At 41.0% G+C, this 12,214-nt stretch overlaps 1 protein-coding gene across 6 annotated transcripts in view; it reads right to left on the reverse strand.

Moving 5' to 3' along the window:
* Positions 1–12,214, reverse strand: part of LIN54 (lin-54 DREAM MuvB core complex component) — a 72,660-nt gene that overhangs the window by 42,075 nt on the left and 18,371 nt on the right. For 2 of the 6 annotated variants that reach the window (XM_006271158.4, XM_014596329.3), the window contains exons 1-2: positions 2,388–8,779; positions 1,449–2,179 (exon numbers count right to left, since the gene is read on the reverse strand). In XM_006271158.4, the coding sequence (XP_006271220.2) occupies positions 1,449–2,179; positions 2,388–2,433 (777 nt within the window). In that variant the 5' untranslated portion in view covers positions 2,434–8,779. Of the gene's footprint in view, positions 1–1,448; positions 2,180–2,387; positions 8,781–12,214 lie in introns of those variants that run through there. The other 4 variants (XM_059722236.1, XM_019483940.2, XM_059722235.1 and 1 more) reach the window with 3 other exon arrangements.

A 12,214-nucleotide genomic window follows, 5' to 3' on the forward strand; every position in this document is an offset into this window, starting at 1 on the left:
TTTTATAAGAGCAGTACAGAATATTGCAGATGGACAGAAATGATTGACTTGTTATGCTACGGAAGCCTTCAGGATTCTTAAAAGCTAAAATAGTAGAAAACAATCAGGAAGAACAGCTGATTTGTCTGGTCTCAGATAAAATGGACAAGTGAAAAATCATGAACAGTGTGACCAGAAAGTGCAACACTATTTGTACACATTTTCCCCTCCAGCTTTCTTTTTACTGCCAGCATCGCCTTAAGCTCAAGCCAAATGGCAGGAACAGTTCCATTCTTGACTGTCCCTATGCTGAGCCAAGACTCAAAGCCTTTCAAAAATATTCTGAATACCTTCACATTAACAATGGAACTAAGAAAAAATAGCTAGGAAAAACTCAAATTTAAACAAATCATGTCGGTCAGGGATTTTGAATCCAGCTTTGATGTGGCTGCAAAGTACCCAAAAAGATTACCTGAATGAACAGTTCAGAGATGACCTGGTACTTTAAAATAAGTAGTTTCAAAAGTTTTGTTGGCCCTGGTTCAGATCTGCATGCTCTAAAATACCCCATTTGAACAATTAGTTAATTATAGTCTGTTTACAGTTTCATCATTTCCCATGCAAGGCAAGCTATTTTGTTCAGTTTAATTTCTCCATTGTGTTAGTACCTGTGGGAAGGTGTTTTTCCCCATCCAGGTACAGCCTTTAGAAGTCTAAATACTTTGTAAAGAACAGAAACTTCATAAGTCTTACCACTTTTGAGATTATGTTATACCTGACGGCTGTCATGGAGTTTTTCCTGAAACTGATTGATGCCATACCAGTATAAGAAAGAAAGTTCAGACCAAGACAGGCTATCTAGCGATTAGAAAGTCTAAAGCTAAATAACTCCAAGATTGTTGTCAAGCTTAGAAGATAGGGATTTGAGTGCCTAGGCTCTGAAAAAATCTAGTTCATAAGCACTTATAACCAGGCTTAAGCCAATTTGGGATGGAAGAAAAGTACCTTTTTGTTTTCTTCCCTCTTCCCCGCCTCCCACATGCTGTAAAATCTTTTCAGATTATTTGTTGCAAACATCTAACTATAAGCAGATGTTCAAGCTAGAGGAAAAAGTAGTGTGGACTCTGAAAGAAGAAACAACATATATGCAGAGTTCAGTTCAATCTTCCTAAAGTACACATGATTTATTGAAAGATTCAGAAAAGAATTCCTCTACTCAAATTCTGACAGCAGACAGAGACAAATTTGAAGCTCCTAGGCAGCAACTGAAGGTAAAGAACATACGTTTTAAATAAATATACACACAAATTCATGGACTAACTCCCCTCCCCCAATATTCTATACACATGCACATGAATAGATAAATTTTAAGAAGTCTATGATCACATCTTCTTTAACATACCTGGCAGCAGTTTTAGCTTTATAACAAAACAGTTCATTCAAAATCATTAGGGATAAACCCTTTTTACCTGCACTGTTTTTAACTGCTGGGTCTGTAATACAGAAGGCTGGGCTGCAGTGTTTATCAGCTGACTTCCTGGTGTCAAAGCTGAAACACCAACAACAGGCTTCACTTCTGGCCTCCCTCCAATAGTAACTACTTTAATCTGCTGGCCTGGTACTTTAGAGTCTCCACTTTGAGCTTGGGATGTGGTCTTCTGTGCCTGGGGTAGCTGGTTGTGTGGTAATGCTAAAACAATTGGTTGGCCAGACTTTCCCAAAGTTGTTACAATTAGCTTCTGTCCATCCTGTTTAATACTTTGATTGCCAAGTTTAAGGTCAGAGGTCTTGTTCAGAATAATCTGATTGGCTGATATAGTCACTGGAGTCGAAGCACCAAGTTTATGGAGGCCACTTTGAAACATAGGTTTTATTGTTGCATTGGTGTCAGTTTTTGTAATCGTAGTATTCACTCCAACATGGCTCGAGTGACTGCTGGGCACAGTAACTGGTTCTGCAGTGACCATGGAAGTAGTTGTATTTGCCGAGTCACTGGTTGAGCTTATGTTCACAATTTCTTCCAGTTCTGTTTCCATGGGAACGGACTCTCCCATAGGTGAGGATACAATAACAGCCTCAATACTATCATCTTCCACGAGAGTTATACCAGTGTCCATTATTTCCTCAGGGAGCAAGCTGTTCATTTCTGCTGACACCACCTCCATATTAGAACTTCTGGCAGTAAGGCAAGGACCAGGCACTACAATTGTAATTAAAAAAGAAAAAGAAAAAGCTAAATTAAGCTATGACTTAACTCCATGAAAACATACTACGTACTAAGTTTTGCAGAAATATATTACGAAAGAGGGAAATATGGATGCACTAGTCCCAGGGCACAAGGGAAGGGAAATGTTAGTAGAAGTACACCTTCCATGTGACATCCATCCTGCATTCCTTAATACATTTACCTGAATTTCCTTTCAATCCTAATTTATAATCAGACATCTTCAGCATCACTGCAATACAGCAACAGCTGTTTGGGCCAGAGAAAACCTGGAATTAAAATGAGAAGTTTCCAAAGAGCTGCTTTATGTAAATCCCCACTACAGTGCTAAGAATTCATAGCACTGAATTTATTAATTTTGGTATTCCATCTACTATCATAAAAACTATTCAGAGATAAATTTTATCAACAAGTCATTCAAGAGCCAAGTCAATAGCGCTACTTTTCCAAGTGAAAGATTATTGCGTTTATTATTCTAGGAGTACTGGAAAGCCCTGTTCACTAGTTTTAGGTTTAGAAAAGAAAGCCTGGAAGTATGACGTATGCAAAATACCCACTTCAGTTATGAAGTAAAAATCAGCAGGACAGCAGTGTGCAATGCTGCCTAGAAATAAAAGCAAAATTTGTAATGGATTCCATACATAGCTCTGTTTGAAAGATATGGTTTTCAGACACCTGTACTGTATCTCACATTGAAAAGACAACAACATCAACCAAGACATGGAGAACAGAAAATCAGAAGGTAAAGCTTTCCCTATGCTATCAGTTTGCTGTCTTCTCACCAAGGTGGACAAGCCAACTTCAATACCCTCTTCACGTTTTTGTATTAGCGTTAGCACTCCAATGTCAGAGTGCAACTACAGTAAAATTCTGTCTTCCCAAACCTGCTCGCAAGTAGCTGGAGAAAAGTACAGAAGTGCCAATTTTACAGCATGCCTAATCATAATTCATGGCCTACCATTTTGAATGGTTTGAAATGCAAAGACTGCATACATTACAAATATCAGCATGTCTAAATTTGCAACATGTCATGATAAGCAGCCAGACCAGAGTAGTTGCACTACACCACAAAATAAAGGAGCTGGAGAAATAAACGCAGTTTAGCTCACTAATTTAAGCAGCTGCTGATTAAAGCAATTTACAGACAGCCGATTCAATCAATAACACTTTCAGTTTCAATTTTTTGTTTACTCACCCTTATACCAAGAAGCAGCAAGCAACAAAACCTGCTCAGCCCAGATGCTAATGAAGGGCCATTTAAAAGACATTTAAAAGACAGACTCTTGGTATGACTTTAAACCAGTGATTCTCAGCTAGGGTGCCTCAGTCAGATTTGAAATACCAATCCACAGTGTACATACATTCTGACCTGTTGTGGTCCTTGAGTCCCATGCAACAGAAAAAATGCACTATTATTTTTCCATAGTAAAAATGCAAACAGAAACTAAGAGCGGCCATTTTCTGAAGTGTGCCTTGGGTCTAAAAATATTAAGAACCATTGTTTTAAGCCATATTAGTTTCAATTTCTATCCTGAACATAACCGGGCATTTTGCATATTAGCAATATCTAGCATGAAAGGTTGGTTATTTATTATTTTTAATGTTTTGGAAAAGAACAAATTACTATACCATAACTATCATTCCCTACTCATGGAGAAAATTATTTCTGTAACACCAGCAAATTTTCATTTGCCATCACAAACAAACAATAAGCTTGTTTTGCACAGTAGACTTTCTACACACTTTTTAGCTTATAGTTTAAGTTAATGCTTAGACTGGCCTCAGAATTCAAAGAGCTCTTCTGTAATTTAAGCCCTGTTGATTCCCAGAGATAGTAACAAAAGATTGTACACACTACTGGTCGAAGTACCAGCTGCACATTTCAGTTACTAAGTTCTGAACCTCTTGGACCTTTACTAAAAAGTCTTAAATGTTCTTTCCAAAAATATACATTTACCCTTTTTGCTTTAAGTCCAATTAGTGCAGCAACAAGTATTCCAGCATTGGAAAAAAGGCAAATTAAATGATTAAAGTTGCATTAAACAGGAAACAAGACCTAACAGCTGTTTAAAATGACAAACTATTTGCAACCCAATTGATCTAGCAGCTACTGCAAAGTTATATGGCTGCACTGTCTCTTTCCTATGTAGGCTTTGTTTTTAATAAGTAAATGTTCTCCAACAGATTTAAATTAAATACAGCATCTTAATCACTTGGCAACTGGTAGGCTCCATGCTCACTGAGCTTTCCCCAGTTTATTAAACAACCACCCTGGTTACACCATTACCTCAAGTTCCTGTTGAGGTAACAAGTTATGAGTGTGCTGCTTTGCATACTTTAAAATACATAAATTAAGGGCCTGACCCATATACCGTATACATGCAAACCTCTCATTCATCTAAAACAGTGGTTCTCAACCCTTTTGGACTCAAAGCACCTGCTCAATGGATTCAAGGAGTCCTCTATAACTTTTGTAAATTGAGCAACACCCAATTCCAAAAACTAATTTATATATTACAGTGCTTACTGTCTGACATGGGGGTTGGGCAGCAGAAGTAGAGGATTATCCAGGCTGGGACATGTCTGAGCCTGGCTTATCTTGTGCCTCATGGCACTCTTCAAAAGATCTGGTGGTAACCCCAAGTTGCCCTAGCCACCCTGGTTGAGAGTCACACATCTAAAAGAAGTTCTGTCCATCAAACCAGTTTTGCTTCTATAGAATCAGGCTCCAGATTTTTCAGCAGAAACAGAGCAACATGAATGTATCAACAGGCTTATTATGAACCATTGTGGCAAATACACAAGAACCTGCAACTCTATTAAACTTGTATTGTTTTTATTATTCTTTCAGAGATTTTATTTTGTCATGCTTTAAGCGCCAGCCAAAAACCTGCACTGACATCACAAATAAATTATATCACCCTTATTTCTTACTCCTTACAGGTAAAATTATAATGACCTTTCCTAATGAGGGTATGGTTGGATTGTATAACTTGATATGATCCAAGGGCATGCTTGCAGGCAGCTCACTCACGAGCAAACAGTTTAAGGGGCTAAGTTTCTCAGATATCTCTGGCAAAAATACTTCCCTTCGAAAGCTTTACTTCCAAGTGATGACAGCATAGCCTGCTGTTATGCCACCCCCAGGAACTACTGTAAGACAAAACAGTTTTACTTATAAGGACTCATTAAGTAATACAGTAGCACCATTGCTTAAACAGTCACTTAATTAACTGGATACAAAACCTGAAGGAATAGAGAGGTTAAAAAGAAAGCCTGGCAACAACTTGTACACTGAAAGCACTACTTGTCATATGCTGACCAAATCATCTCATTAATTTCTACTTCCTTCCCATCTATCTGTATCCATCTGTTCTTTTATCTTCATAGATTTAGTTTCATAGATATTGGGGGCTAGAAGGGACCTCATCAGATCGTCGGATCTAGCCCCCCTGCACTTGGGCAGGAAAGACTGCTGGGGTCATCTGACCCCAACAAGGTGCAGGTCGAGGTGTTTTTTAAAGACCTCCAGGCTACGTGATTGTACCGCTTCTGGGGAGAGTCTGTTCCAGACCCTAAGCACTCAAATCGTAAAGAAGTTGCTTCAGATTGGACATAAGGAGAAATCTTCAAATAGTTTGTGTCCATTGTTTCTAGTGTTCCCCTGGGGTGCCTTGGTGAACAAATGCTCCCTCAGGCCCTGATGTTTGCCCCTAATATATTTATAGACTGCCACCAAGTCCCCTCTAAGTCTTCTTTTCTCCAGGCTGAACAGTCATAAGTCTTTCAGCCTCTCCTCATATGACCTGATCTCCAGACCTTTAATCATGCGTGTGGCCCTCCTTTGGACTCTCTCAAGCTTTTCTACATCCTTCCTAAAGTGCAGCACCCAAAACTGGACACAGTACTCCAGTTGCAGTCCCACCAAGACCAAGTAGAGTGGGAGGATGACATCCTTAGTCTTGCCTGACATGCATCAGCAGATGCATGTCAGCGTTGTGTTCGCTCTGCCATCTACAGCATCGCATTGGTGGCTCATGTTCATTTTGTGGTCTATTATGATTTCCAGGTCTCTTTCACTTGTGGTGCTGGCAAGTGTAGCACTGCCAAGTCTGTAAATGTTGCAGATTATTTCTCCTCAGACGAAGCACTTTACATTTCTCTATGTTAAACATCATCAAGTTTTGATCCATCCACCTTACAATCCTGTCCAGGTCAGCCTGTATCTCCAGCCTGTCATCAAGCGTGACAGCACTCCCCCATAATTTGGTGTTGTTCACAAACTTTGCCAATACATTTTTAACACCCGAATCCAAATAATTGATGAACATGTTGAAAAGCACTGGTCCAAATACTGAACCTTAAGGGATGCCACTGGCCACCTTCCTCCATGCTGACTCAGTTCTGTCAATCAGTACTCCGAGTCCTACCTTGGAGCCAGTTACCTATTAGACTGTAACCTGTGGAGCAAGGACCATGAACAGGGACATCCTAGTCTATGAACAGGGCTCGTTGGCACCATCTGAAGTAGGGAGGACTGATTTAAATGAATAAGTTAAGGGTTTAAATACATGAGGATAAAACTCATTTAAATAACTGACTTCAACCTTGTTACATGTTCGCACTTTGCTATTTTTTCTAAAGAAAGGTCAGTTCTCATTGGTTAGCACAACATGGTACTTTGAGCAAACCAGAAAGATATACTCTGTCTACATACATGTGCTTAAACAATTACTCACATACTTATCTATCTACATATCATTCTTTCAACATAATCCCCTAAATGACTGAGAGATTCCCCTGTGACCAGCAGAACTGCTACCTCATGACAAGTGAAATGAAACAGATTTGCCAGATCCAACGTTAGGGATCTACCAGCTGTTGTAAGTGGGGGGGCGGGGAGAGGGAAAACTTACTTCAGTACAGTGCTACCAAAAGTACTATTTTTGTGTCCCTAAAGAACAGTAAAAAAAAAAATAAAAACGAAAAAGCAGCACTTAAAATGTATTGGCTTGAAACCTCACAAAATGAATCTTTAAAACTCTTTCCTAAATGGCTCATAGCATGGTCATAACCCCTCAAGAAGGAAAATACACAAAGATGGTTTGGAGACCGCATCTGCCCTTCACGATGAAAGCATTATTCTAACTATTACATTGCTAGCCATAAGCCGTAAAACACTATGATAAAAGGTTAATTCTAAAAATAACCCTCTTGCAGGATGGGGAAAACAAGATCAAAATTTTGCAGCCACCAAGAGAAATAGAAAATGAGCTGCTCACAATACCAGCAACAATTCAAGTATCTGTGCATGTTGCTTGTACCACCATTCTTCAATTAAGGCAGCAGGAGACTCCGTGATGTCTCGGGATCAGGCCCTCATCAATTTGAAAAAACAGAAAGAAAATCAACAATGACTAACCATGGTTTCCCTCCCAGCCTTTGTTTTTTGGATTGGTTGTGAATGTTACAACAGTTAACTGTTCCCTGGAAGTCTAAATAGCTTCTTTGTGCTTACTTATAAAATATTTGAGTCCACGTTTAAAGAAAGACCTAGAGTAGCACAGCACTCTCCTTACAGCTGTACAGTCAGACAACCCCATTCTTTCTCTGGTTGAATGTGTTCTCCAAAACTTCTCTTGAAGCTGTAATGTGAAGGAGTAAGTAATCCAATGTTTATTGAGCCAGAAGGAGTGTACAAATAGAAGCTGTACTGCATCCTACTGGTTCAGAAATTTACTTTGCAAGAGGTTTACACTGGCCCCTAAGAATGTTTGCATCTTTTAACCACTGACCGTGTGATGTAAAAGACACCATCCACATTTCACAAGGAACCTAGTCACCTAAAACAGGACTCTAGATTCCAGGCCAGGGCCAGACACCTAACTTTTAGGTGCCTAAGTCCTTTATAGGATCTAACTCTTAATTGATTGTCTAAACTGTTAGTCTCTGGTGCAACCCCAGTGCAGAAGTCTACAAAGGCAACTATGGTAGGATATTTTCTTTACCAAGAAGAGTTACCTCATGCACAAGAATATCCTGAAGGAACAGGATACAGTAACATTTTATATGAATTTATGTCCTACTTTTGTTGGGATGACATACCAAACACAAACACGAAAATGGTAGAGGTGCACCAACATATTAGTGCCATGCCGGATCGGCACCATGGCTATTGGCTTTTTTTTTGGACTAGTGTAGCTGATAACGTACTGATAAATATGCCTTCTGACCAGGGCCTCTGGATGCTGCAAGTGTGCAGCTGCAGCATGCACATGGCCATGAGTACATCCAGGCAGAGTGGAGAGCAGCACCCTGCAGGGTAGTCTCTGGAGGGGAAGAGGTATGGGGGAGGGAAGAGGTGTGAAGGGAGCAGATTGGGGGCCCCATGGTGAGGGAGGGAGTGGGGCAACAGCTGGGGCTACTACCCAACCAGGGCAGTGAATGGAATCCCTGGGGCCAGGGTGGGGAGCGGGACAGTACCATGGGCGGCTCATTCTGGGGATATGAGGGATGGGGTGGGGAGGAGAGGCAGCTCCCCATTGCTGCATGCACCCCCCCCCCCCAAGGAGGCATGGAGGAGCATGTGCCCTCCCAGATTTGTGCGCAAGATGGAGGCAGGCTGCTTGCTCTGGGTTGGAGGCTTTCTGTCCTGCTGCCTTTGTCCCAGGAGCCGTATGTTGGCCATTTGCCTCCTGCCTGCCCGGCAGCAGTGGGGGCAGCAAGTTGTACCTCCTGCCACTGGGTGAGCAGGGGCACAGTGTGGCCACTGCATGGTTCCCAGGGCAAAGGCAGCAGGGAAGAAAGCCCCGAGCCCACAGTGGACAGCCCACCTCCGACCTCAACCCTGCTCCTAAAAGTACCCCTGCACTTAAAAACGGTGGCTGCAGCACTTGAACTAAAGCTCATTTGATGAGCTTTAGTTCAAGTGCTCCCACCACCATTTTTAAGCACCAGGACACTGATCCCCTGGATGAGCAACCCACAGCTCTGTCCCACTCCTTGCCCCAGGGTCCCAATTCACCACCCCGACTGGGCAGCACCTCCAACCCCAAATCCAGCCCAGCCCAGCCCCACTCCTTCCTTTCACCATGGTGACTCTGATCTGCTCCCCTATGCCCCTCCCCCTCCACAGACTTACCTGCAGGGAGCTGCTCTCCACATTGCCCAGCTATGCTCCTGTAAATGAGCTATCGGATCGGTATCAGCCAAAGAAATCTCTATCCGTGAACCCCCTCCAAAAATGGCATTCTTTAGTACACAAAGTTTTAAAGAATAGTCATGAAGTTTATACTGCCACGTCCTGAGAGGTTACAGAGGTAGAAAGAGCCTGAACTTCTAAAAGCAAATCTGCAAAGACAGTTTTCTGGTACCTTTTTATGTCCAGAGGTCTAAATGGCAGGCTTTTTTCTGGGTTTGGGCACTTTATATGAGAAATGTAACTTGAATGTACCCTTGAAGAATAAATTGAAAACTCAAGAACTATTAAGTTATGAAAGATATGCTAAGGAAGTAGAAACCAGTCTGAAAGAAGAAAAAAATTATACCCAGACCACTTAAATGCTGCTTTTTTAATACCTATAAAACAAGGTTTTAAGGGTTCCAGTGACCGTTCATCAGAAACCTATGAAGGAAAAAAAGAAAACACCTCACCTGAAAATAAATCTGTACAGGAAACATTTCCCTATGCCATGAGACCCTGAGATTTAAAACATTTTCCTGTTCAGCTTCCTGATAAAAAACAGACTTTTCTAGGTTTCTAACACACAATCCCACCCTGGAACAGCCATGAACTGAAAAATCAGGGTAGGCCAAGACCTCGCCCTCAAATAAATGCCCTAAACTGCTGGTCATTTATACCGTAAGGGATAAGCAAGCTTCTATCGAACCATAGATCTTTCTTGCTAAGACAGTGACACGTGTTCCCTCAAAAAGCATTGGGGGGGGAGGGGGGAGCAGAGGGGAGAGGGGGAGGAGATGGACTAATCAATACTTATGACCAAATTAAAAAAAAGTTTCATTGGAGAATTCCCAAGAAATTTCACCTATTAAAGTAGAGTTCAAGGGTCAAAAAGTCACATAATGAAAGAAGAGAGATGATCTGAAAGACAGCTGTCCTTGGATGTCATGACCTGCTTCTCTAAAATACATAAGGTGAGAAAAATAGAAAGTCATTTAGGTGTCTCACGTTATGAAGTGTTATCAGACCTACAGGAGAAAAGCACCAACATTTTGGATTTGAGGATTACGTTAACCGTTACTAAATCAACATTTTTATTTAAAACAATCTGAGAAAAAAAAACAAACACATTTATAGAATTATTAGAGAGCACCAGAAATAGGAACCCAAGGCAAGTTATAGTTCTGTTTCTATTACATGGACCTAGGGACCAAAAAGTCCATCTCCACTTGAAAGACTTTTCAACTATTTTAATCATCCTTAATTAGAGCTAAGACAAGCTGATAAAAGTAAGGTAACATCTGCCAATGATTACACTGTCCTAATTACAGACAGCTGACTCCTTGGGACATGGCTTGATTTTGAACAAGCTATTACAACTGAACATTACATGTAGCGTGAAAGTTAAAAAAAGAAAGTCCCTCACCTTCAGGCTTACAAAATCTACTCACATGGAACAAGTGGAAAGCATTGCCTGACAAGTGTGGGAACCTGAGAACTCCTCCAGAATCTAAACTTAAAAAAAAAAACCCAACACAAAACTCTGAGCTTCTAGCTCTTCCATACATATTGGGCAATCTCCTTTCATAGTTGCCTTTCTGAACCTACAGAAAAAAATCAAGGCTTCTGCTGCTCAATGTTTAGTTATGTAGCCACAAAGCAGCATAAAACAAGATCAGGCAATTTCCCTACTGAGGTTCAGAACTGGACAGGGCAGCTGTGACTGTCGAGAATGATGCCAGTTTCATTCCACTGCTACTGCTTTTTGGGAAAGTTGTTTCTGCTGCTGCTGTTCACAGGCACTTTCTTTATTTCTAGGGAAGGAGCATAAAAAAAATAAAACAAAACAAATTAAAATTGGGGCAGTAACAGAATCTTGTCTCCATGAAGCTGAGACCGAGGGCTAGGAGTTTCTGAGGGAGAACCAAAGAATGAGGAAGAGTGCAGTAAGGACACAGGAACAGTACTGAGGCAGAAATTTCATTTTACTCTCCTCCCACAAACCCCTGCCCTGCCCCTCATGTGCCAATAGAAATGGCAGAGACCCATGGACGATTTGTAAATTTTTCTGCAGCCTTAGTGTAATGGTTGTATATGTCCATCTAAAACAACATGGCACATAAATAAACTAAAATGACACACACACAGACAGGACGTACCAAGATTGCAGGTAAAGTCATGTTTATAGCATCCTGGTTCGCCATATTTTTAAGGGTGTTAATATGAAATATTCTTCATGAATAGCTAAATATACAGAACTTTTTAAAGCTCTGAATTTGAATATAGCTTGTGCCAGATGATCAAATACCTTTTGGCATTTCTTCTATCTGCTTTGTTGTGGGATAAAACTTTAACCTTGCACACTATCAGGGAAGTTTTACAACTATCCTATGAATAGTCTCTAACTGGTTTTTTTCATGTCAAAATAAATTCTAACATAAAAGTCAAGTCCCAGGATGCTAATGAACAAATTAGATAACATGCGCACACATCAGACAAAATGGTTCACATGCAAATCAAGACAGATCTAAAACACCCGTGTATCAACTGTCATAACCCAGTGAGTTTGGTGCCTCGGCACTATGGAATTTTCTTGACACACGAGAGCCTCTTGCACAGCGAGGGTTTTTGTTGCATAAAGAACCCGCGTGCAGGAGGGAGTTCCCGCCACTTTTGCAGCTGCTTTTGCAGGATGCATTTTCTCTTTGCAGCACAGAGGTGCACGGTGCAAAGAGTTCCCGCCATTCGGATGCAAATTCGTGCCCCGCAATTGGCTAGTGCTAAATTATTTACACGTGGCGGCTGGTAATTGGCTTGCTGGCCGTTTAAAA

Source organism: Alligator mississippiensis, chromosome 2, assembly GCF_030867095.1.
Source record: "Alligator mississippiensis isolate rAllMis1 chromosome 2, rAllMis1, whole genome shotgun sequence".
Taxonomy (NCBI): Eukaryota; Metazoa; Chordata; order Crocodylia; family Alligatoridae; genus Alligator; species Alligator mississippiensis.